This window comes from Cyprinodon tularosa, unplaced genomic scaffold (genome assembly GCF_016077235.1).
Source record: "Cyprinodon tularosa strain WSP-4 unplaced genomic scaffold, ASM1607723v1 ctg26, whole genome shotgun sequence".
NCBI lineage: Eukaryota > Metazoa > Chordata > Actinopteri > Cyprinodontiformes > Cyprinodontidae > Cyprinodon > Cyprinodon tularosa.
The window spans coordinates 1,971,287-1,998,143 of NW_024038961.1; the positions used below are offsets into that span (position 1 = coordinate 1,971,287).

At 37.5% G+C, this 26,857-nt stretch overlaps 1 protein-coding gene across 2 annotated transcripts in view; it reads right to left on the reverse strand.

Annotated features, from left to right (window-relative positions):
- ctnnal1 (catenin (cadherin-associated protein), alpha-like 1) overlaps positions 1-26,857 on the reverse strand; it is a 105,206-nt gene that overhangs the window by 3,466 nt on the left and 74,883 nt on the right. Inside the window, exons 6-18 of one of the 2 annotated variants that reach the window (XM_038288732.1) lie at positions 26,678-26,848; positions 24,724-24,924; positions 20,841-20,927; positions 20,446-20,604; positions 19,821-19,913; positions 17,046-17,196; positions 14,119-14,156; positions 13,976-14,026; positions 13,562-13,716; positions 10,869-10,917; positions 10,272-10,328; positions 3,540-3,659; positions 1,288-1,371 (exon numbers count right to left, since the gene is read on the reverse strand). In XM_038288732.1, the coding sequence (XP_038144660.1) occupies positions 1,288-1,371; positions 3,540-3,659; positions 10,272-10,328; positions 10,869-10,917; positions 13,562-13,716; positions 13,976-14,026; positions 14,119-14,156; positions 17,046-17,196; positions 19,821-19,913; positions 20,446-20,604; positions 20,841-20,927; positions 24,724-24,924; positions 26,678-26,848 (1,416 nt within the window). Of the gene's footprint in view, positions 1-1,287; positions 1,372-3,539; positions 3,660-10,271; positions 10,329-10,868; positions 10,918-13,561; positions 13,717-13,975; positions 14,027-14,118; positions 14,157-17,045; positions 17,197-19,820; positions 19,914-20,445; positions 20,605-20,840; positions 20,931-24,723; positions 24,925-26,677; positions 26,849-26,857 lie in introns of both variants that reach the window. The other variant, XM_038288731.1, reaches the window with a different exon arrangement.

Consider the following 26,857-nt stretch of genomic DNA (forward strand, 5'->3'; position numbering starts at 1 on the left):
GCTCTTCTAAGCATTACATGGTGCACAGCTTAGTAAAAACCTTGCTTTTCCATGTTGTGGCATAGATTTAATGTCTTCTCCTCTTAAAATCTTGGAAATATATGAACAAGATGAAAATACCCTTCCAACTGTCTGGAAAGTATTATAAATAAAATACTTTGTGAACAACATTTACACTGAAACTTAGTTTTTGTAAGAAAAAGTGTCAGTCTTCTAAGGAAAAGTGTCACTATCATGGAAAAAGATGAAGGCTGAAAACTGTAGATTTCAGAACTCTCATTTTGACACAATTTTTATCATGCACAGGTGTGCTGTCTTGATGTGTGTCTTGCAAAAGGACTGTTGCCATTTACTCTGTGGTGCAATAGGTCAGCGTGTTCGGCTGTTAACCGAAAGGTTGGTGGTTCAAGCCCACCCAGGGACACTTGTCTTTATGCTGGTGAAGATTCTAGGTCTTAGTCATTCCAAATCCAATCCACTGGACTTGTTTTCCAAGTTTGAAGATGTTTTGCCTCCAATCCAGAAAGGTTTTTGTTGTTGCATAGATTCAATGTCTTCTCTTATTAAAATCTTGGAAATATCTGACCAAGAGTAAAATACTCTACCAACTGCCTAGAAAGTAGCATAAATAAAGTACTTTGTGAGCTACATTTACATTGAAACTCTGTTTTTTTAATGGAAATGTGTTACTATCATGGAAAAGCTGAAATCTGGAAAAAACTGAGGCTTGAAAAATGTTCAGAACTTTCATTTTGACACAATTATTAGTAGTTATCGGTCAGCGGATTTGGCTGTTAACCGAAAGGTTGGTGGTTCAAGCCCACCCAGGGACTTTTGTCCTTAAGGCTGTTTTTTTCAAAGGAAAAGTGTCACTATCTTGGAAAAAGCTGAAACCTGAAAAATTTAAACATCAGAACTTTCTAATTTTAATGCAATAAGTACTAGAGGCAGATCCGGTCTTTGTGTGTGGCATATGTTCAGTGTATTTGTCTGTTAACTGAAGTAGTGATGGTTTAAGCCCATCAAGGGACCTTTCTCTTTTAGATGTGGCAATCTGCAGAAATACTACTCACAAGAATCTGAAAAGAGTGAGTGATTATGAGGTGAGGGAAATTTTTTATTGGAAGTACAGATAAAGGAATTTTCAGAACAGTAAAAACATAAATGGACCAAAATACTTCTTTTTGAAGAGAATGAGCCTGAATTCTCTCTTTCAACTTAGGAAAATGTGTGGAAATCCAACCAACTCATTCAATCCAGTTATTTAGGGATGAATGTGGATGTTACCTTTTTATTTAGCTTGTTAGTAATAGGGAGAAGGGAGAGGATCACAGTCATGATGTTTCTGGTTGTCTGAATCGATGAGTCCACCTACAGATAAAGAAAGAGAAATATACATCACAGAATCAGAAATTAAAGGCAGTTAATGTTTTCCCAAGTCTTTGCTTGATGCAATTTAGATAATCCTCTTCGAAATTTCCTCTTTACTTTACCATATGAAAAAATTATTGTTAAAGAAAATATATCATGCGCCATGATTATATGTTATATTCAAACAATATCTGCAGCAATGGCAGCATTTTTCGCTTCCATTTAATTTAGTTTCTGAAAGGTTAAACAGTTTTATAATATTCAATATTATGTATAAAGTAAACAAAAAATTGTATTTTAAGCAGTGCTGAGCACATTAATATCTTATTATTGCATCTGTACTGCCAATAGTTATTTTAACAAATAATTTTCTACTATTAAATTCTCCTCTTGGCCCCATATAGTTCAGACTGACACAAACCCTACGATGGATGTTTATCCATTTTTAGTCTTGGTCATTATTGTGCATCTCAACCTATGATAGCCTTTGTACTTTCACACCAGTGTCCTGGCAGTAAAGACAGATATAGCAAGGACAAAAAAAAATGTAGAAAAATACTGAACTTTTATGGACATCTGGATTTTAAAACTCTTTTAAAAGCTTGTCTAGATATAAAGTTTTTTGTAATATTTATAATGCAACAGCCTCTGTCTAAGGTACTCCGACCCTCCTCAAAAGTGAAAAGAAAGAGGTGAATCACACTGATCCCTCATTTGAACACACTCAATCTTCTGCTTGTTTTCTCTCTGCCTGATATCCAGTCAATGCCCTCTTCCACTCTGTGGTGGTCAGTCGTACGGATTGAGTCTATTTTCATGGAAGGCACAGCAAAAAGGAACTGGCAAATGAAGCTGGCCTCGGTTTGCCAACCTACACTATGAGGAGAGCCGTGTCATGAATGTTAAACTGTAGGCAGGTCAAATGTCACCTTTTTGCAAAATCAAAACATGGTCATCATTACATAAACATCTACAAGATTCAAGGTTACTGTTTTAAATACAAAATAATAAATAAAAAAAATAAATAAAAAATAATGACCTGCAAGCAGCATATAGCTTTAGGTTTATATCTGTTTGATAATGTTCATGTGTGTCAATAATAATAATACTTAATTGATCTCACTTTGGAGAAATTTACCTCTGCATTTAACCCAACCCCATGGGGAGCAGTGTGGGGTTAAGGGTTTTGCTCAGAGATCCAGAGTAGCAGTCTGTGGGAGTGGGGCTCGAACTCAGAATCTCAGGATTTCAAGCTCTATGCCCTAACCACTAGGCCTCCCCTCGCCTCCCCTCTTGAATAGGAGGAATACAGGGTAGACTTAATACTTTTGTTTGAAAGTATTTGTATGGGGAAGGTGATGGCCTAGTTGTTAAAGCTGTGTGCTTGTGCTCTGAGAATGTTGCAAGTACCTTGTTCGATCCCCAGCAGCCTGCACTCTAGGTCCCTGAGCAAGACCCTTAGTCCCACACTGCTCCCTGGACGCCGCACAGTGGCAGCCCACTGCTCCCCAAGGGGATGGGTTAAATGCCGAGGTAAATTTCTCCATTGTAAGATCAATAAAGTTCAAATATTACTATTTGCAGATATTATTGGAAAAAGTACCTTAAAATGTGATATATGGCTCTAAATCAGTTATTAAATTCTATACATAGTATTGTAATTAAAAACTGTATTTGTGTTACCTCAAAATTATAGAAGAATTAATGCTAAATTGTAGTATTATAAATGTATAATACATAAATAAAAACTGTAACAGTTTATATCCGAATTGGATTCAAAACTGAAAACAAAGTTTTAATTAAATGTTTACACATAGAAATTGGTTAACTGTGTGGTTATATCATCTAGTTTCTTATATTTTCTATTCATATAGGCTTCATTACGCTGTAACTTACAGCCCTTGTTTGTCAACTGGAGTAAATTAGATATTTATAAAGTAAATCAAAATGTCCTTTAAATCAGAAATTAACTACTTTTTAAATGCAATTCATTTTAACACTTCATTTCTACTGTGTAGCAGAATTCTACATCTCTGTAAATAACTCTCAAAATTAGATGTTTCTCCTAATGGCAGTCCAGTCAGACTAAATGTTGTAGGAACTGTTCAAACATAAAAATAAAAAACGACAGCAAAAATGAAATTAACTACAGGTGTAATATGGGTTACCTTCTGGAAGGTGGCAGTCTTGCCCTGTACTGGAGTTTTGGCCCCCATCTGCAGCTGTTGGCAAAGTGTCACCAATTTCTCCATTTCTATGATCACCACAGACTTTTCCTCATCAACCAGCTGGAAGAGCGAGAAGGAGACAAACACGTGTAAGGAAATCAATGAGGGAGACAGAGGAAGGATGGGTGCTGGCTTTCAGAGCTACACTATATTGCCAAAAGTATTTGCTCACCTGCCTTGACTCACATATGAGCTTAAGTGACATCCCGTTCCTAATCCATAGGGTTCAATATGACGTCGGTCCACCCTTTGCAGCTAGAACAGCTTCAACTCTTCTGGGAAGGCTGTCCACAAGGTTTAGGAGTGTGTTTATGGGAATTTTTGACCATTCTTCCAGAAGCGCATTTGTGAGGTCGCACACTGATGTTGGACGAGAAGGCCTGGCTCTCAGTCTCCGCTCTAATTCATCCCAAAGGTGTTCTATCGGGTTGAGGTCAGGACTCTGTGCAGGCCAGTCAAGTTCATCCACACCAGACTCTGTCATCCATGTCTTTATGGACCTTGCTTTGTGCACTGGTGCACAGTCATGTTGGAAGAGGAAGGGGCCAGCTCCAAACTGTTCCCACAAAGTTGGGAGCATGGAATTGTCCAAAATGTCTTGGTATGCTGAAGCATTCAGAGTTCCTTTCACTGGAACTAAGGGGCCAAGCCCAGCTCCTGAAAAACAACCCCACACCATAATCCCCCCTCCACCAAACTTTACACTTGGCACAATGCAGTCAGACAAGTACCGTTCTCCTGGCAACCGCCAAACCCAGACCCGTCCATCAGATTGCCAGATGGAGAAGCGCGATTCGTCACTCCAGAGAACGCGTCTCCACTGCTCTAGAGTCCAGTGGCGGCGTGCTTTACACCACCGCATCCGACGCTTTGCATTGCACTTGGTGATGTATGGCTTGGATGCAGCTGCTCGACCATGGAAACCCATTCCATGAAGCTCTCTGCGCACTGTTCTTGAGCTAATCTGAAGGCCACATGAAGTTTGGAGGTCTGTAGTGATTGACTCTGCAGAAAGTTGGCGACCTCTTCGCACTATGCGCGTCAGCATCCGCTGACCCCGCTCCGTCAGTTTACGTGGCCTACCTCTTCGTGGCTGAGTTGCTGTCGTTCCCAAACACTTCCATTTTCTTATAATACAGCTGACAGTTGACTGTGGAATATTTAGGAGCGAGGAAATTTCACGACTGGATTTGTTGCACAGGTGGCATCCTATCACAGTTCCACGCTGGAATTCACTGAGCTCCTGAGAGCGACCCATTCTTTCACAAATGTTTGTAAAAACAGTCTGCATGCCTAGGTGCTTGAATTTATACACCTGTGGCCATGGAAGTGATTGGAACACCTGATTCCAATAATTTGGATGGGTGAGCAAATACTTTTGGCAATATAGTGTATAATGATTCTCTACAGGAAAATAAGGTTAATGTCTGAAATGACTGTGCTCTTTAAAAAAAAAAACATATTATGAAAAGGATTAAAAGAAAAAACAGAAAATCAAAAATCGTTGCTCTAATCTGTTACCAACAGCCTTGAATTCCTCTTTTAGACAGTTTAATGGATTCATTCTTAGATGTCTGTCACAGAGACCATAGAACTACTTCACTAACATGCTTGCATTGACCTGCAAACTTTAGTCTTTTTTACTGACAAAAGCACCTGCCAGTTTGGCTTGAGAAGAAGTAACAAAGTGCTGAAGCTTCCATCAGTAACACTTTGCTTCATGTCATTTATCAGAAATCGCCAGATGGCTTCAAGAGGTGGGCTCCCTGATTGAGATTTAGTCCAGAGTCAAACACATGCCCTCCTCACATCCACACATCCACATCCACATGTGACAAATGACAGTCTTTAAAAGCTGCCTAAAAGAGCCACTTAAATCCACTCGGTGGACTTGGGGAAGGAGTTGGTCGACGGGGAGAGGAAGGAAGCCACAGAGGTTGTGTTTGTTGTGGGATATCTGCTCTTGGGAGGAGAAGAGGTGCGTGGCAGCCTTAATTTCCTGCTCTTGAGGTGTGATTTATAAGGCAGACCCAATAAGCAGCCATGCCAGACTGGGTGATGTGGGTGTGAGAGGAAGGAAACAGATCACCCTGTTAACAAGAACCTGTTCTCTGTGTGTTTAAACTGGACAACTATACTGGAGTATCTTGGAATAGAATAGAACAGTAAAAAAGGAAAAAAGGGTGACTAAACAATATGACTCCCTAGTCTTTTAATTTATGCTAAAGACAGAGCATTGCTAGACCTTTTAAATAACACACAAGATACTCTACAAAATAAAAGCCTTAACAATACACTCAGCAATTTATTGCAGCATAGGGATCTTTATCATGACACCAGTCTCCACTAGGTGTAGCAATGACAGTTGCCACCAAGTGTGTAGATGCCAGGCACTACCAGGTGTTGTCGCGCTGTTCCCCATAAGGTGAAGCGACACCAGTTGCAACCAGGTATGGCAAGGATGGCTGCCAATAGATGTGGTAGTGTCAGTTGCCACCAAGTGTGGCCCCGCAGGTTCCCACAACAGTTCTCACTAGGTGTGGCTATGCCAGTTGCCATCAAGCATGAACAAGCAAGTTGCCACCTGGTATGGCTACATATGTCACTACAGGGTTTTACGCACTTGCCTGTGTTGAAGTATTCAAGTAATTGAGTATCAAGTAATCTGATTAATCGAGTGTTATGAGTAATCAAGTAATTCAAGTGATCGAGTACTCTATATAATTGCTTAATCTATATAATCAAGTAATCTCTGTAATCTTGAGTATGGGTTGCTGGATAGATCTGGATAAACTCAGTCAGAATTACCTATACTTTGCTGTTTTTTTAATAGTGTTTTTTCAAAGCAACAGTATTTATCTTCTGCTGTAATTGCTCTGCTGCTGCCAGTACAAAGTCTGTTTTGTTTTGTTTTTTATTGGTGTGATTAGTGAAATGAGGATGACGTTTGTTTGTACGTTTATCTGTTTAGAATGCACTGGTAACAAGACACACTCTGTCAACTTCTTGCTTGTAAAACCATAAATGTTTGCAGAGCTTGACAGGGATATATTTATTTTAGCTAAATAATAGAATAAACATTTCAACATAGGTTTATTATTACATTTCAGTATGCTTCAAAAAATGTCACTATTGTTTTCTGAAATGAAGTTTAAAGGTAAAGTGAAATTGGACTCACCCCAGTATCACCTGCATTCATTGCATGTAATCTGAGTATCTATGCATATAATATAAGTAATCTATATATGTTATTGTGTAATCTGAGTAATTGAGTAATCTATGTAGATTTTTTTTTTGTTGTTTTTTTTTTAATGCATTGTTTGATATAATTCAAGGTTGAAATTTTTGTCTAGTTGGGACTTGTAAGGATTGGGTCTTACATTTGACACTTATACTCACAGTAAAAGCTTCAGCTGGTATAAGTGTGTGTTTAAGACAGATTTACAACTAAAATATCCAAAAGAAAAATGTAATACCTGTTCTGGATTTCCACCGCCATCAAAAGATAAAGTAATAACTTATGAGAGAGGATGAAAGTTTTATGCAACTCAGCCCCAAAATCATATCCATTGTAGATTTAGAAATAAAATCAGGTTCACTTTACCAACTTTTGCTGTTAATAATACGTAAATAAATCAGGTAACATTTATAAATTAATCTGTTAATTAATTTTTTTTTTTTAGTAAAACGTATCTAAAAAAATCTGTTTTTATATTTATTTTAGAAAAATACAAAATGGGATGTTAAATTTATACTATTTTCTGTAATAAATAGCAAAGTCATATTTGGAATTAAAGGAACTGGAGCCTTCCTATAATTACAGATCACCCTTCTGCATGTTTCTGCAGCTATTTTGATTATCTGCTTTTGATGAGCTTCAAGCTTTTAGCTGAACGTTTTGAAGGTCTCCTTGCCATGACCCTAATCTTAAGCTCCTGCTGAAGATCATTTTAAATATAATTTTTTTGTTATTATGTTTTGTTTTAATTACTTTGAAAGCCAGCCCTCTAAAGCTTAGATTGGCTACATTGAGCCCACACTAACACAAGTGTGTTAATGCCCTTCTTAGCATTACTAAACAAATCCCTACCTAACCTATGAGTGGTTAGAAGCACAATCTTGCACAGACAACAATTCATGTATTTTCAAGTTATCAAGCTTCCTTCTTTCATAAGTGTTTGATAATAATATTTCATGTAGTTCCTTTTTTAATATGTTCAATAAGAATGAGACTTAGTCAGCTGCTTTTTATTATTAGAGTTTTTCATGGTTACAATTTTTATCTGTTCTTTTTGTTTTGGAAATGAAGTCAAAAAAAAAAAAGAAACATTTTTAGAAAGTCTTTATAAACCCCACTATTTAAGACCTGGTTTCCTCAATTGTTTTAACGATCAGCATTGAGAACAAAAACAAAGCTTTTAAGCACTAACGTATCCATTACTTTTTCGCTCCCACTAAAGATGTGCAAAATCTTTTAAGTTCAAATAGAAAGGAGTGCGTTTAGAGCACTTGTATGTGATGGTAGATTATCCTTTCTTTTCTCTATGTTGCTGGTTTAAATCGGGCTAAAAATGCTCCAAGTTATAAAAATTGAGAGAATTTTACAGTATGCTGGTTGTTTCTAGCGATCTACGAGTCCGGTGAGAGCAGTCACGTGATGAAACACAGCTGTGACGTCAGTGTAGTCAAACGTCCTCATGCCGGTTTTAAGAACCACTACTTCACGCATCGTTTTCTAAGCACTCTGAAAGGATCGTTAAAAAGTCATTACAATGGTTTATTGTACTGCTGCCAATTGTAGGAAAGGCTTTGGATCGGGAAAAGGGATGGTTAATTATCTGAGGGATTTTGTTTTAAATTTTGATCTGGAAAGTAAATAGGTTAGACAAAAATCAACCGGACAATCTTTGTTGTTTATGCTATAAACCACAAAATGCGGGAAATGTTTTCACTTGTGATGTATTTAATTTTGTACATATTATTAAACTAGAAACTATAAGTATATGGTTTTCTATTTAAGCTTTAAATTCATGCATCTTTCACTAAAGTACCACAATCTCACACTGAAGTCCGTATGTCAGTTCAAGAAAAAGGGTGGAACATTTTTAACTTTGCAATGACTCATCATGGTGGTGAGATAAACTAGGTTGTCATGCAGCCTAACTTTACCTGTTTTAAACCTTTGACCTGTTACTAACAATTTAATCATAGTTAAAGGAGAATTCCGGTTTTTAACACTTTTAGCCCATTTTCTCTAGTGTCCAGGATGAAATCGAATGATCGACACCAAAATTTTGACAATTGGTCCTGTCTCTGCTTTTTGGCTCATGCAGAATCCCCCCCTGGCTGCTTCAGAATGGCTTCCATTGTGCATGTCCGATAATGTCCTTAAAACAACCTTAAACGTTCTTTTTTTAAAATATGCTACTCACCGGGTCGTCAGCGCTGTTCAATGACGTTCCAAAAAAAGTTTCGTAAAGAAAAAACGTTCCTGTAGTGTTTTATTTAGCATTTTGTAAATCCCATTGAGTTCTGTTGGAATATTCAATATCCCTCCGCCACCGGAAACGGAAATGGGGCCTGTTTACACTTAGTTGTAGTCTTTTCGCTTCACTCTGTGTACTCCGACGTCGAGGTGCTAACGTCTCTGTTAAACACTTTAAAAAAACTCTGAAAATGGAATACGAAAGGTGGATTCTTGATGAGGACATATTGCTATGTCCTACACAGTGGTCCTAAATTCCCAAAGTATAGAGACATTGTCGCCAACTAGTGGTCTGGAGTGTGCAACGCTTCAGATTCGAACGGGAAGCGGAAGTTTATAAGCGGTTGTGATGTATCGGAAAAAATAGTTCTGGGATTTACAAAATGCTTAATAAAACAAGACAGGAACGGTTTTTCTTCACGAAACTTTTTTTGGAACGTCATTGAACAGCGCTGACGACCCGGTGAGTAGCATATTTAAAAAAAAGAACGTTTAAGGTTGTTTTAAGGACATTATCGGACATGCACTATGGAAGCCATTCTGAAGCAGCCAGGGGGGGATTCTGCATGAGCCAAAAAGCAGAGACAGGACCAATTGTCAAAATTTTGGTGTCGATCATTCGATTTCATCCTGGACACTACAGAAAATGGGCTAAAAGTGTTAAAAACCGGAATTCTCCTTTAAGGGTAAGTTTTGTCTAACATCCATTCTGTTGACCTCTCCCGAACTTATGAAGATCAACACATCTACTTTTGATGCTTTTTTATCCCTTTTTGTAGAGTGGTTAGTAGAAATTAGCCAGTTTCACCTCAAGAGAGTAATTAAATATTTTAAGTTACAAAACAGAAATTACAAAAATAAAATGTTCTAGTTGCAACTGATTTAAAGGGTTTTAGACTCATTTTGGCAGCAGTGATTCTTATTGTTTTCTGATTGAATAAAGGAGGAAAAAGAGGGGTATGATGTTTCAAGCTGCAATAAATGTGAAAAGTGCTGAGTTTCTTTAATATACTATAATATATAGTACTTAATTTAAGTTTTATAGATAGATAAAGTGACAATAATGTACATCTATTTAAGAAAAATATTATTTTATAGAGCAAATGATGAGAAATTAGATGATAGCTAATAATTACCATTTAATAGTGTGCCTAAGGATCAAGTGGAAAATATGAACTCATATTTACCTGAGAGGAAAATGTGCGCAGAGATGAACAAAGCTGAAGCCCCTCTTCAGACAGAACCTTAAAAATAAGTTAAAAACATGGAAGAAAATAATAAATTTATGTACTTTTCCCCAAAAAACTGTTTCAATATTAGCACCATTTGCTGCATTTTAAACAGATTCGTTTTTCTTATCTGTATGCATTCCTTTCCTTCCTCATTTTTCCTTTTTGTAATGTTTTTTTCATTCCAAACTGAATTAATCCCATGTGATATATTGTCCTGTTATTTTTACAAATGACTCTACGTTACAGGGGATGATCTAAGCTCAATATGATACAGCCTCTCACAGAGCTGTATCCCGTCTATCCGCCACAACCAGGAAGCTTCTCCATCACATTTCCAGCAACACTGATATCGTTTTGTAATCTGCTGTCAGATCTGAAAAAGGGTTAATGGATAAAAAGCTATGCATCTGCTGACCTATTGATCTTTGGTTTTAGTTTGGTGGAACAACACATGCATTCATCTAAAACTTCAATAAATTGAGGGGGGGGTGAAATACGAAAATAGGAAAGAGAGGGGAGCTGGGGGAGATTAGAGGATGTGGATGTTATTACCTCAGCTTGATGAAAAAGATCCAGTGTTGTCTTCAACAGCCCCTCCCCTCTGGGGAATCATTAATGAAAATAATAACATTGATCAGGAAGACGGACAAGGACAAACTGCATTCAGTGACATCAACAAAAAGTGTAAACAAATCACTACAATGCTAATAATGTGCGAACATTTTCCAATCCTCAATGTATTCTTTGTAAATATTGATACCTTGGGGCTTGAGAATCTCATTAACACTAAGCCTCTAAAGAGATTCATGTGACTGCTTAGAGGAGTTTTTACAATGTACAGCTTGGAAATGATAGAACCTGCTCAGCAAACTCCAGAACCAGCCCCACCCTTCTTGATTTCCACCAAAAATATATGAATAATATATTTAAACAACAGATTAGAATGGATTCAGCTCCTGCTGTAATATCATTACATTAACAGAAAATTATGTTTTTGTGTATTACCAGAAAGTCTCAACATGGAAATATGTCAAAAGTCAATAAATATTTGTTTTAAACACAAAATAGAAGAACCTTTAAAGGAAGAATGTGCCTCAATCCAGAGATGGGGGATCTGGAGTCAGCAAGTCATTTCTATGTCATGTTTATGTTCTACCCAGCCACTGAGCCAGGTGATTCCAATCTGGTTTATCTATGTAAATTGAACTCACCAGGTTCAGTGGCTGGGTAGAACAAAAACATGACATAGAACTGACTTGTTGACTCCAGATTCTCCATCTCTGCCAAAGGTCAAATAAGCCTAAAGCTATGACCACCGTAGCTAAATTCACATGGAAACCAATATTCAAATTAAGGCCTGATCCTAATCCGATTCGGAAAGATCGGAAATATAATAAATTTCTGAAAGAAAGAGGAGTTTTTTCCAACTGCCGTCCACATACACCCCTATTAGGATCTTTGTAGTAAAATAATGTCCACTGTGCACGTGTGCAACTTCAGCTTGGTGTTTTTCCTCTTTGCTCCTAATCTTCATTCACTGGAGGGGATGACACTAAAGATAATGTGGGGATGACCATGCCATCCTGCCCTCTAACGCTGTGTAGGAGCTACAGGGGGAAATGTTTTTGGTGGTCTAAAAGGACCACCAAAAACAAAGTATGGATACAAAGATGCAACAAAGCTCCATAATGGAAAAGAAATACATCAACAGACATGACTGAAGAAGTGAAGAAAATGGAATGTGAGGTGAAGGCACAAAGAGGAGCTAAACTTGAGGATGAATGGACAAGCACTTCTTCGTCTTCTTCATCTACTACTTAAGCTTTTATGGAAATTAGACAGTTCTGAACTTGCTTAAATAATCTAATCTGATCGGATAATTTTATTTAGTGTCCACGTAAAAAGAGATTTTGAATTTCAATCAACGAAGGTTAAGATCAGACTAGGGAAATTTTGCTCATATGAAAATAGCTACTGTTTCCTATCTATGCTGGTGGATTTAAGTATGTCATTACATGGGTCTTAATGTGAGGAATAAAGGATATTATCGAAAGGAGTCCTGAAATGTCTTTAAAATGCATGGTTGGCTTTTGATGTGCTGTTTTTTTTTCCTGGACGGAAATCAGTGTCCTGTAGCTTCATGCCCTCTGACGCTGTGCACCAGATAGTGTGCAGCCTCCTCGACAAATCTCTGTCAACCTAGTCAATAAACAAGACTTAATACTATCATATTTTTAAAATAGGGATTTTAGAAACGGGGGAGATTTACCATTAGGCAATACTAGGCAGTCGTCTAGGGCCCAAAGTTCCTGGGGGCCACAAAAAAGCTCTGTTTATATGTATGGTTAATACAACTATTCCTTATTTGTGCACATTAATGATGTTTTTGATAAAAATCCTGTCAGTAAAATGCCATCAGAATGCCTATAATATTAAGTGTGTCTTAACTGATCTCCAGAACAAGTAGATTGGTAACCCCGCCTCCTGCTCTCCTCTCTCTTGTCTGCTGCCATGATTCATGCAGCTATTATTTTATACGAATGAAGAATGGAGAACAGATAAGCAGATTGTGTCTTGTTTACAGTGAAAAGAAAGAATGTTTTATTTACTTTTACCATTGCCTTTTTGGATACACAGGAAGGAGCAATTAGATAAGTGAGCTTATTGCTTGGAAAAATTCCTTTTGAGACAGCATGAAAAGTCAGCTGAGTACAAAACAAAGAGAGGAAAACAAGAAAAGAGACAAGAAGAGAGGGAGAAAACATAGAACAAATAATGTATGTCGATTCTATTAAAATTTCTGTATCTGTATAAATTTTCTGTTTTATGTGTTGTCTTCTTGATTCAGAGGGCCCCCTGACTGTCTTTGCCTAGGGCCCCAAATTTCCTAAATCCGCCCCTGATTATGGTAAAAAGCACTGAAAGCAATGATGTCAATACACTCTGATTACTTTAACAGAAACAAGCATACATTTGATAAAAAGTGTCCAAGCTAATCTCCCTTTTAACAATTGTTAGATTGGACCAACTAATGTAACACTAATTATATAAAAAAAAAATGCTTTCATAAATATGCTTTGTTTGTCCTACTAAAAAAAAAAAAAAAAAACACCTTTACCAAGGAACTGGATTTTTCAGATTTACTGCACTACCACATTAGAAGTTTTTTTTTTACAGACATCTTTTCTAGAGATCCCAATAATTGTGCAAACTGCTGCATACTGTACATGTGAAATTTGCGGTACCTTGTGAACAGGTACATGTTGTATGCCATGCTGGCGAGGCTTTGGCTCTGCCGCACAATGTCGTGTTCCTGCTCCTCCCATTTATCCACCTCGGAGTCCACATCAGACGAGAGCAGTCGGAGCTCCAGTCCAAGCTTGGCCATGCTCGTCTGCTCCTGCACCAACAGAGATATAAACAGTGTAATGGAGGTTGATGTGGAAAAACACATTCACACTTGTTTGGACACTTAGATGGCCTCTGATAAACTCACTGGGGCTTCCTCTGTTAAAATGAAGAAAGGCAAAATCACTGCATATTATGAAAGAAACATCACTCATCTCCAAGAGAATGAGAAAAAGCCCTCCTGGTGGTGAAAATACTTCTGCTAAAATACAGACATCATGTGATTAATTGTAGCATGCAGTAAGTGCTACCTCTGCATCCAGCTTGACAGCCTTTGCATTCTTCAAGTTAGTTGAGTGTTTCTGTGGGGGAAAAAAAAATATATTATGTATCAAAAGGCAACAAAGAACTGCATATATGTAACATTTTTGAGGATGGATAATGTGATACACACCCCTGGTCTTGGTAAAGACAAATACGGCTTTTTGTCACCTGGAAGAGGAGATATAATGTTATCTTATGTCCTCATTTTTACAGAAGACTGCAGTGTGTGATAAAGAAACTTTTACAGATATAACTATATAGATGAAATCTAATATATTTGTATCACTATCTTTTATATTTCTATCCAGCTTAATAAAGTTTATAGCCAACTTTGTAATAAAACCAACAGGAAAAAAAATCTTTATAGCATCCATTAAACCTTTAAAGACACAATTCTGGCTTCATGATGGACATGATCATTGACACGTCTGGGGCAGAGGTCAAATAATATAGCATAATTCATGTCAAAACTCTCACCACATTTCAAGGCATAACATAATCATGCTTCTTGTGCCTATAGTTTTATGTGCAGGTTTCAATATATTTATACAGTGCAACAGACGTATTTTTGATGCATATACAGATTCTTTTTTATCCCTTGTTTTATACAATTACAGAAATGATTATAAGAGACAGAACAAATATAATCAGAATACAAAAATACAGTAAATACATAGTAATTACAGTAAATCCAGAAAGCATTTATAATGACTCTTATTAAAGGAATAGTACACCCAAAACATGATTAGCCTTCATTTTCTACTCACCTCCATGCTGAACAACACTCTGGAGTATTTTTTTGATATCTCAAATGCATCTGGAGATCTGGGAGGCTTCTTGCTGTCTGCTGACATTCAAATAATGGAGGTCCATGGCGCCCGAGACAGAAAGGTCCATAAAAGTCCACAAAAACGTGTCAATATTCCTCCATACTGCTCGTCCAATGTAATCCAAGTGTCCTGAGTGGGTAGCATCCAGAATTTACTCGAAACGAAGTCATTTAGAATGTTTTTAGAGCATAAACAGTAGTGTATAGGATTTCCTAATAGCGCCCCCATGCGCGCTCACGATTCTACGGAAGCCGGCAGACCAAACCGGAAGAAAGTGCGCATTCAGCGTCTGGTCTGCCGATAATGCAAGCGTAGAAGAAGAAATGTGCTGTTTACCTGTGCAAAGAAAGAAACAACGAAAGAAAAATGTCTGAGGACTTCAGTGTTGAGGAAGAGCATGAGTTCTTTGCCGAGCTGAATGCGCTGGTTTGGTCTGCCGGCTTCCGTAGAATCGTGAGCGCGCATGGGGGCGCTATTAGGAAATCCTATACACTACTGTTTATGCTCTAAAAACATTCTAAATGACTTCGTTTCGAGTAAATTCTGGATGCTACCCACTCAGGACACTTGGATTACATTGGACGAGCAGTATGGAGGAATATTGACACGTTTTTGTGGACTTTTATGGACCTTTCTGTCTCGGGCGCCATGGACCTCCATTATTTGAATGTCAGCAGACAGCAAGAAGCCTCCCAGATCTCCAGATGCATTTGAGATATCAAAAAAGTACTCCAGAGTGTTGTTCAGCATGGAGGTGAGTAGAAAATGAAGGCTAATCATGTTTTGGGTGTACTATTCCTTTAAGAGGAAAATAGCAGTCAAACTAACCTTGCCCTTTGTAAAAAAAAAAATGTAATGACCCTGTTTAAATTAAACGGAAAACTATGATTTATTGTATTTTTGTTTATTTACAAGCCACATTTAAATGTAATTACCATCCACCCTATTAGAGGGTAGATTGGTAGACAACAATAAGTAAGCTAATGTTTTTTTTTTTTTTAAATATGCATTATATCCGCTACTTAAGACTTTTAAGAACAGATAAGAAATAAAGTCATTAACATTTATCAGCCAAGGAAGGGTCCAAGAAATTTGGACCCAATAAAACAACAATGAAAGCTTTGATCCTTAATTGAGAGAGCATCCCTCCATCAGCACTTCGCCGACTCATCCATGAAGTGCAAACAGAACCCTATGGGGGTGAAGCACTGCAGGCCTTATGTGGCTCAGTAAAGCTCAAGTTAAATAAGTTTGTTTTTGTTACAAAACAAATAAAAACACTTTCAACAAAAATATGAATAATAAAAAAGAAAATTAAACAATAATAATACTTAAAAAGCATAATGAAGAACAATGTTGGGGGAAAAAAACGGATTGATGAGTAAAATACTACACCTTCTGCAAGTTGTGCCTCCTGCTACAAAACACAGCATTTAGGTAGATTTGCAGCTTTAGGGTCAGAAGGACTGTCAGTATTTGACCTTCTTTAGATTTCACTGACATTAACATTTATTTAATCATCTAAAACATTTAATTGTTAAAAAAAAAAAAAAAAGTAAAAACCAAAGAAAAGTGGACTAGACTTTTTAGCACCATAAAGAAGAAAAGATTTGACTTTAGAACTTATGTGTGGTTTAGGTGATGCAGATGAAATCCAGAACAAAAAATATAGATATGCAGAGAAGAGACGAATGGATAGGAGATTTATGGGCAATGGTTACAGCTTTGATGCAAAGTACTTCCTGCATCAGCCAAACTGGCTGTGTGTTTTGATAGAAGTGGCTTTGTAAAGCGCCTTGAGATGACTTGTGTTGTGAATAGGCACTGTATAAATAAAATGAATTAAACTGAATCATGTGATGATTCATATTGAAAAGCTATGTTCATTTTGCTCAGAATGCTTTAACTTTCTATAACATTTCTGAAAGATCTCAAGGGCAAAAATGATTCATCTGGACTTTGACATATTTTTTTTCTTTTAAGCAAAGAGAGAATCTAACTGCAACGCCGTTGGTTGTAGTGAACAGATTTAGTCAAAGGTGCAACCCATGGATAAAACTAGTAGATAAGAAAGATAGACAAAGGTCAATCAACTATAGATCAAGATGTTGAGATTTAAGAATTGAATCATTTATTTAGAGCATTTATAGGCAGGTATCTGGTGCCTGAAGGACATAGCAAGCGGCACATTTGTTGAGTTTCAAACTGATGATGAACATAAACTTACCTCGTCTTCCTTCAAAGACATTGTTGATCTCTTTCAGCAGCAGAGCCATGTCACAGAGCTGTGAGTCCCAGGCCTCACAGAACACCTCCAGGTTTTCTTTTGCAATTTTACTAGATGGATGAACGGCCAACGTCTGGGCAGCTGAGATGATCTAAGAAAAGAAAGAAAGAAATCAGATCGTAAACTGATCACATTTGAACAAATGTGTAAATTCTAATATTTGTCTAAATGAGTAGGTTTTTTTTGCAAAATTTTTACTGCAGTTGATTTTCTTTGTTCAGTTTTTGAAATCATCATAGTTCAAGGCAAGATGGAATGATACTTTTTTTTATTATTAACTCTTATGTCATCAGATATATTACTCTTTAAGTAGACGTCTAGATGGACCAATTAGTATTTTGTGGTCAGAGTTTACAAAATCCAGAGATCCCTATCTGCCAAGTAAGAGTCAAAACTTAAGACTTACCTGGTCATCAAGAAGACATAAGAAGTATAAAAAAAACTAAGCTAGCACAATGCAGGAAATATATATCTGAAAGATTTGACATTGTACAGAAATGTCTGCTACCCTGATGCATTTTTCTGGGTCTGACAATAGCCTACCATATGCCACAAAATTTGCATTATGAAAATGCTGCAGATGATTTAATTTCAATCTAAAGGTCTTTTTCTCTCGAAGCATATTCTAACCCCAAACACTATTTTAGCACCAAAGAAGCTCCCAGCACACTGGCTTTATTTTAGGTACCTAGTATATTGCAATATTGGTGGTAGACAAAAATCGAATTTGACAAAGATATACAACTATAGATTCAAATCTTAAATCTTTAGATCATTCATATATTTTATGTTGTCATGATGTTGGCACAAATGACTGGTTTAATGGGTTATTCCATTCACCTGTCTTGCTCCGCCCAGTTTGTAATCACTGCTCATTGTATACACCTGCTCCTGCCGTTATTTAATCTGCTGGCTCACAGTCAGTGATGCCCGACTGTTCCAGCCTTTTTGTTTGAGTTTTCTAGCGTACCTATTGTTGTGATTGCCTGATCCTGACCACTTCTGTTCTTGGACCTTTGAGCCTTGCTGTTCCTGTTTTGGATTTGTCTGCCTGATCTGTCTCCGGACTTATGTTGGTTTCTGCCAGTGGACTGAACCTGGATCTGTCTTCTGACCTCGCCTTAGATTTCCCCTCAGCACCTCTTCGGATCTCTGATGTTCTGGCATGGACTCCTGTTAACCTTTTCGACACCGGCCTGGGCTTCATCTTCTGAAATCTCCTGCCTTCCTTCGTCTGTTTGGATCTGCTCATCAGCCAGTTCAATGGGCTTCAGGCTCTTGCTTCCAGAACTCTCTGGGTGGCGTACACCACATGCAGTTTTTAGCCATTGGATTCTACTCCTTCTTCTGGACACAGACTGGACTCTAAAACCAGGATAGTGACTCACACCCTCTTAATTGCCCTCCATCAGATTTTTGTGGTCACTAATCTGAGTTTTCCCTCTACAGAGATTCTGGTCTTTGACGCCTTTGTTGCTGAGTTGCAGATCCGACATACGCCAATAAATGTTTTTTTGAATCACACTGGTGTGTCTGCTTCAAATTCTGAGTCGTGAGTTTTGAGCCATGACATATGTACATTTGGTAATCATTAAAATAAATGTTATGATTTGGAAAACCCAGAGCTGGCTTGAGGCATAACAATACTTAACTGCTCCTTAGAGGCCCTGATCTATTAGCTTCTGTTACATTTTATTTGATGTTTTAATAATACATATATTAAAGAATTGTTAGTCAATCTAATTATAAATCTAAGATTTAAAGAAAACTGCATTTTTACTTTTAAAAAGTGTAAAAACTATTGTTAATTGTGTGATTTGTGTGGTGATATAGTAGCATCTGATGCCTGGGGTTTATTCTGACCTGTGCTCAGTTTGTTCTCAATTACCTCTCAGAAAAACAAAAAACAAAAAACAATTATCCATTATTGTTTATTTATTCCACCAAATCTGTATGTAATTGCATATAGTGGTGGCAATGTTTGTATCAGGCTCTAGTTAAAACCCCAAAACAACCTTGGCCCAACCCTGAAGAAACAACTAACAAATAAACACAAAACTTGAGATTCTTATTTCCCAATATTAAAATCTCATCTCATTCTCCTGAGCCCATAATGTGCACCGTCACGTCTCCCTAGCTGCACGTATAGTTACACCCATAATCTGCACACATCCCACACATCCGTCACCTACTGTTTTGTATCTAATTGCAAATTACCCTGTGGGCCACCCCTGCATTAGACTCTACAGACACAGACAGAGATATCACCAGCAATAGCCTGTACTACAGCATTATTGATTATAAGACCCTTGAACTTAGTAGCTGAGTCATTACGGTAGTGTCGCGTGGGGCCTGACATTAGCACCATGGGACAGGAACATTACATACTGCTGGATAATTACTGCCACAAGTGGTTTTCAAGAGCAAATATAATTAGATACGGAACGGGTGAACAGCGCAGTGTAAACGGATTCGAGGCGGAGAAGGTATTGGATGGAGATGGAAAATATCTCAGCTTCTTTTCCCTATCACCATCGCATTTCATTTCAAAAGTAACCATTTGAGCATATCATCCAAGGAAAAACTGAAATAAGTAATAATTAATAGTTGTTTTTAAAGGTAGAAAAACAAATTACAGTCTACTCTTTCTAAAACCAAATGTGAAGTTAAAATGTATAAAAGCAGCATTATGTGTAGAAAAATGTGTTACACTACCTGTGGACCAATGACATGAAAGGTCTCCTCTGCATGTATGCAGGTAATCTCTAAAGGCTCCGTCCCCGACACATGGCACAGTAGCCTGCAGGTCTGGAAACACAACTACAACTGATAAACTCTTCATTTGTGTCATTTATTGGTAAATTACAGTCACTGTATGTAAACACTATTTCAGTTCTGAAGCTGTATAAAAAAAGAACGTAAGCAGTTTAGTTCATTGTAACTACATGTAAATGAGACTGAAAGAAATTCTAACTATGTTACAATTTAAAAACTGTGAATGATAAATTGTGTGCAATGCAATCAACACAAAGACAAAAAATGTTTCAGATGCATTTATCTTTCCGAAAGTGTTTAAGGATATTATTAGTTTGGTGTACTGCCGAGTTTATGAAAAATATATTATACTTAAGAGAAACAGGCGGATTTGATTATTTTATGCATTTATTTTTACAAGGAAGGACAATAAATGTGGAGAATATATCTGTATGTACTTATGTTTGGAGTTTCAGGACCTAACAAAAAATCTTATACATATTCTTATAGAATCAAAGCAATGAGTAAGAAAAATATACTACTGACTTCTGTGAAAGTTTCCCCTATGCTGCTGAAAACCACCCACCTCTACCAGCTGCTCCTTCTGCTCAGTGAGCGTCCGCGAATACTCCGCCACTGCCTCCAGGTTCCCTTCGGCACCAGCGGCTTTGAGGGCCCTCAGAGGCAGATGCTCGGCGTGAGCTTTCAGCAAGTCGGAGGCACGGACCACTGCGACCTTATGGAGCTTGTGGAGGGGGAGGGAGAGAAAAAGGGATGAATGATTTTGCATGATGAAGTCGACTTGCTGGTGTTTTAAGCAAGGCCCGAGACAGAGATTGGCAGAAGTGACAAATGGAGTTGACAGGAGCAGATGAGGTGAAGTGTGGAAATATTAAAAGGAGAAAGCCGAGCTACAGGTGCTGAACAGCTCACGTCTCTGTTTGGGAAGTTCTTTAGCTCTGGAGACAGACTGCGGCTCACCTCTCGTTTCAGGTCACTGATGCTCTGGCAGGTCTTCAGGATTGCCACCTCCAGCTCTTCTGTGGCCTCTTTGGCATGTACAGACTGCTGCTGTGATGATAGACAGAAAAAAGGATAAACATGTGCCACAAACACAAACAGGGTTACCTGCATGTTAATCTAAGAGAGCAATACAAATATAATGAAATGGCAGACCTTTTTTTGTGACATTTGTGAGCAATCTGGTGAAGATGCAAAAGGCCTGAAGGATTTTTTTTTTTTTGTAATTGTGTACAATAAAACCAAATTATATAACCCACAAATGCTATATAAATATTTAAATTTTAGAGTAAATAACGGAAGCTAACACCATCATTGACCATCTAAAACCTGGGCAGAATAATTATTTGAAAAATGCTGTCCTATCATATAAGCGCTGCAAAACCTGGAGACTTTTCAAGTCTCCACACGACCTTCAATTGTGAGGATTAGATGAGGCACTACAGTACAATTATGCAGCTGCAGGCTCACTTTGCAGACTGTAAAATGTTGACAGAGAAAATAAGCATAGGAGCTCACAACCTTTTTCAAGCATATTGCTTTTTCAAGGCCAAGGAGGCTCCTGCTGAATGCAACAGAAGAGTATATCATGTTTCCATGTTGGCAGACTGAGCTTTGGGAATAAAAAAACATTATTCAGGTGAGTTATCATGCCCTGTGGTTCCAGGAGCGATGGTAGAAAAAAAAGCAATGAGCCAAATGAAGAGTGTGAAAGGATGCTCTTTTTCTGGTGATTTCCATCAGCAGGCTGCACGGACAGAGATCTGCCACAGAATAAAATACTGGTTTAGCTTGATAAAAATGGATTAACTTAGGTATAACACCAGAACAGTACGATAAATTATGTATGTGGTCGATACAAGACAAAAGATATAAAAGATTTCCACTTCAAACCTCTAATCTAATAGAAGTTAGCAGCCAAAAAAATTATACTAATTTTGATTTGTGAATAACTGTGGTTTTATCTGTTGGTTATTACAATAAGTAAAAAACCAAAATGACTAAAGTGTAGAAGAAGAAAAAAAACATCATTTTTATATAAGTAAATAATCTACATACTGCATACATCAACTTGATCTTGAAATAGGAAAAAAATAAAAAATAAACCGGGAAACTTAAACCCCTTCAATACCAAACTAGACTTTTGCAGTCTTTAGGAACCCTGTGTTGATTACTGCAAAATGTATATAAGCACCTCTGAGTACGTAAAATATTTGTTTCTAGAAACAGCTTGAATTTTCCATTCCTAAAGCCCTGAGGTGTGCAAGGCTTGCTTTTCTTCTCGTCTCCCAGAAACACTCTGAATCCTCAGCTTCCTAGCTGATAGAAAACTCATTATGGTTCAACATGTGCATCAACTCTGCAGCTTATTATCCCTGTGTAATGTCAACAACAACACAGAAAGAGGCCTTGTTATATCCACATTACTGTGAGTTATCGACAGGAGGACTATATAGACAACATCATCATGTTAATTTATTGGTAGATTATGGAAGATGTGAGATGTTTCCAAAACGGAGGGTTAGGATTGAGTTCTGAATATTTTTTAACATAGCACGTGACTTCTGCATCCCTGAAATACGACGCATCCATCTATCAATGTAGAAGCCACTTCTTAAACCAAAAAAAAATTCTGAAAGATCTTAAGTTTGAACACAATTAATACGAGGGCTGGAAAAGAAATCCCTATTAAGAGGTATTTGGGTATTTTTTTGAGCAAAATGTACCATTGGATCTAATCTGCTTAGACTGCAGATTATTCATAAACACACATTTCAATTGTAATCATTGATTTCCTTCCTTTGTTGCACTTCTCCATTGGTAGTTAGGGTAGGAGCTAAGGTCATATGTTGAAGCAGCACTTTGTAATGCTGGCCCAAATGTAACCACAACACAATCACACTCTTCTGTCTTGGGAAATAAACTCCTTCCCAGTACAGTTAATCTATTATCTGTTGATGACTTGTGGTGTTAGTCGACTTACAAACAGTGTAAAACAGTGTTCATAATTAGGTTTGGGCACTGAGAATCAATTGGAACTTGTTCTAATATACTAAATCTCCTGGAATTATACACATTTTAAATATAATTTACCTATATTCCATTCCCAGTCCACTAACTAGAAGAAGAATGTGCAAATACCAACAAAGAGTAATCCCAGGAAGAGTGTGCTCCACCATGTTTTTGTATTGTATTGAACAGTGTGGTGTTACCTAAGCGACCTGATGGCTCAGGGCAATACTTGATAGGATTATATCATGCAGAAAATGGTGCATGACCACAAACAATAACCCTCCGGCCTCAAGTTAAGAGAGCCCAATTTTAGTTATCACAGAGGGAATTAGTTCAACCTGCATTCAGAGAATAAAAATGACTTGAATCTAGATTTTCCAAACTTACCAAAAACTTCAACCTTAACTTTATTCATTGTTTTTTTTTTTTTTTGTTACATTTGGGATTTGTTTCATACGACCCACATAACAAAGTACCAAATCAAATTATTAACCTGTCAATAAAAGTAAAATGACTTACTGCCTTGCGTAGTTAAGAGGAACTGAAGCGTGCTGAGCAACACTGGACAAACTAATTCTGGGCAGGATACCTGATGCACTACTTTTAACTTCTGCTTCTACAGCCAGCCTAGCACCACACAGCTGTCAGAATCGGCTATGCTAAATAATGAAACACATCTTTCAGTATAAGAACCTGCAAAGCTGTAATGAGGTTTTTAAAAGTAAAAATACACATAAAATTGCAGTCCCCTGAAAATAAAATTCCTAATATTTATATAGTTTAAATCCTGTATGTTTACATACTGGTAAAAATGACCCTGTGAAAATTAGTGGCAAAATAATAAGAGATTTATAAATAAGATATATAAATAAGAGAGGATTGCAGTTGCATTTTTTGGCCAAGTTCATGTGTAAAAATAAGAAATTTGAATCAAATTCAATTTCCTTGATTGTGCACACAGACTTGGTTAATAAGGATGATTGGGATCTGACCATTTTCCACAGACAGCCAGGTTGGTTTGGATCGTCTTGTTTGCCTACATGAAATCATTCTCTGTCAACTGGTTTAGTAGGTAGTCTGTTTATCTTTGATGACAAAATTTATCTGATTAACTGAAACATTTTAACTGTGAAAGAAACACAAAAATGAAGAAAAAACTAAGAGCCAAACATTACATTACCAGCATCTTTTGATACTCAGCTATCCGTTTGATTTTTTTTCCGTATAATGGACTGTAGTGGGATGTTGAGGTGCATTTCCTATTAGTCTCTCTTGAAAATGGGAAAGTTAAGGGAAAACATTTCAAGAGAGGCAGATATTTGTTTATCTACTTCAGTCTGGAAATGAAACTCGCTCAATGTTAGTCATTGAAAATGAGGGCAGTAAATACAATTTTACATTAACAGAAAAAACAAAAAAAATACTTGACCCCTTAGTTAATCTACAGAAGCAGAAAAATGTTTATTGCCAAGTAGGTTTGCACTTACAAGGAATTTGACTTAGTGTTGATGGTGCAGACAAATCTTGCTAACAGGCATAGCTGGGAGATATAAAAAGTGTATCTAAAGCTTGCTGTTCAAGAACTGCAGCAAACCTTTTAGCGTGAGAAAAAATTTAAACACCTTTGCACCATCTGACTGATTCTGTTTGCCAACTTAAATTAAATCTTTTTATCAAGTTTTTATTAAGATCCCCTTTCCTTCCATTGAAAACATTTTTCCTTCTAATTAATAATTATACAAACGTATTACAGACAAGAAATTGTCTCCCTCCCTCAGATTTTATGTTCATTTTAAAACATATCTACAGCTATTGTTGTAAGCCAACGTACCGCCTCAATCCAGGCGTGCACCAGCTGTTGGGTGTCCTGGCGGGCCAGCTGGCACATGCCGAGAATGGCCTGCCGCTGCTCGTGACTGGTATAGGGTGAATCGGTAAAGTGCTCTGTGCGCTCCACCAGGGCCTCCAGCTGACCGGCCATGATCTGCGGTGTTGAAGACTGCAGGTTCTCTCGAAGGCACTCCACACTACACTGCAGGGTGGGGAGCAGGGTTCATATAGAAGAGAGCATTTGAGTCAGATATTAGCAAGGAAAAACACTTTCTTAAACCCATATATTGAGGGGAAGAGATTCAACCCTTTTACTTTTCTCATAATTACTGTAAAAGCAAGAACCAAGCTAATGCATTTTTTTCTTCCCCCCGCCCCCTTAACAAAAGAAATACATTTTTTTTTTCAAAAAAGATGACTTTAAGAGCACCTGCTTACATGCTGAATGATCATCAGTTTACATAACTTTTTACTAAAGTCACCCATTAAAACGCTGTGAGAACTGAATTATAAGCAACTGCCGTCCTAGGCCTGTCATTAAAATACTTTCTTCTTTTTCTCTTTAGGAGAAGCCCTCAAAGTGCTTTTATGCAGGCTCTTTCTTCTGTGAGCAGAAAGAGCAGATTAATGAGAGTGATGAAGGGGTTTATGTTGATTTGCACAACTGTAATGACAGAACTACAAAGTGAAGAATGTGTGCTTTACAGTTCTGATGCTTCTGCTCAGGCAGACGCAATAAATACAGGAGCTGTTATTCTGCAGTCTCGGTCAGCTTTAATATTTTCATATTTTGCAACCTTCCATTCACAGATTAGAATGCATTTTACAGGGATTTTAGCTCATAAAATGTTTAAAAAATTTAATTTATGGCAAGAATTCGATTAAAATTCTGTGCTAAAAAAGTTTTTTTTTTTATGGAGGTCCTTTAGGGTATGTCTCTATAGGTTGTTTTGCATCTTTACACTTATAGTTTTACTTTTTCTTTGTAACATAGGTCAAGAAATCTCAGCAACTTAATGGAAGCTCTGGCACTGTGTGTTTAACATTGTTGTGCTGCTGAAGGGGATTCTCCAATGCGACCTAACATGTTTCCTTCCAGGATCCTATGGCTTGTGGTGAAGTTTAAACAGAACCTCTAACGGTATTTATTCCTCAAAAGCTTTATTTTACTCATTCATAAAGGACTACTAAATCTCCTGCTGACACATTCTCCCATCTGAACTCTGGATCTCAGCAGCTCTTCCAGCATCAGAACGGGCCACTTGGTTGCTTCCCTTATCGTGCGGAAAGCCTGAGTTCCTTTAAATCAAGACTAAATACATACTTGTTTAGGATTGCCTTTGACTGTTCTAGTTAAAAAGTTCAACTGAAACATCATTAGTTCAATTCTTTTTTTTTTTAGTCCAACTGTTTTTAATGTTCTTTCTTGTTTCTGCATTTTTTTTCCCTACTTGCTTTGATTCTGTTTTATTTTAATCATGTAAAGCACTTTGCATTGTCTTTGTACTGAATTGTGCTATACAAATAAATTTGCCTTGCCTTGCCTTGCCTTTCCTTGGACACCCTGTCAACCGCAGGTTGACAGCTTTATCTTGTTAGGTTTGCAGTTGCACCATTTCTATTTTCAGATAACAGTTTTCTGTTTGATGTTGAAAACTTGGGATATTGTTTTACAACCTATGCTTTTTAACGTTATCCCTGACTCATCAGTTGTGTTCATTGGTTGCCATGATTTTTTGAATCTCTAGCATTATACAACAAGTGTCTGAGGTGTTCTTATGCTATTTTAATGGGCTGCACAGACTTTATTTAAGAGTGACATAGCAAAGGTGGGAACATAAAAGCCAAAAATGGAAAAAGTTAAATGGATATAAAGACATTTATGAGACACTGAGTAATCTCCAGACTTTATTTTACAGGCAGGCAGATATGTGTTAAACAAAATGAATTTGTACCTTGAAGTCTTTGATGGTGTTGTAGATACTTGTAGGCAGGACCTTGTTCTCCCCACAGGTCCGTGCCTCTGTGACTATCTCGATGACTTGCTCCAGGGCACAGCGCATTCGGTGGAACACGGCGTCTTTGTTGATCCTCGCTGACTCACAGTCCGGATGCCTCAGGCAAGTCTACGGAGG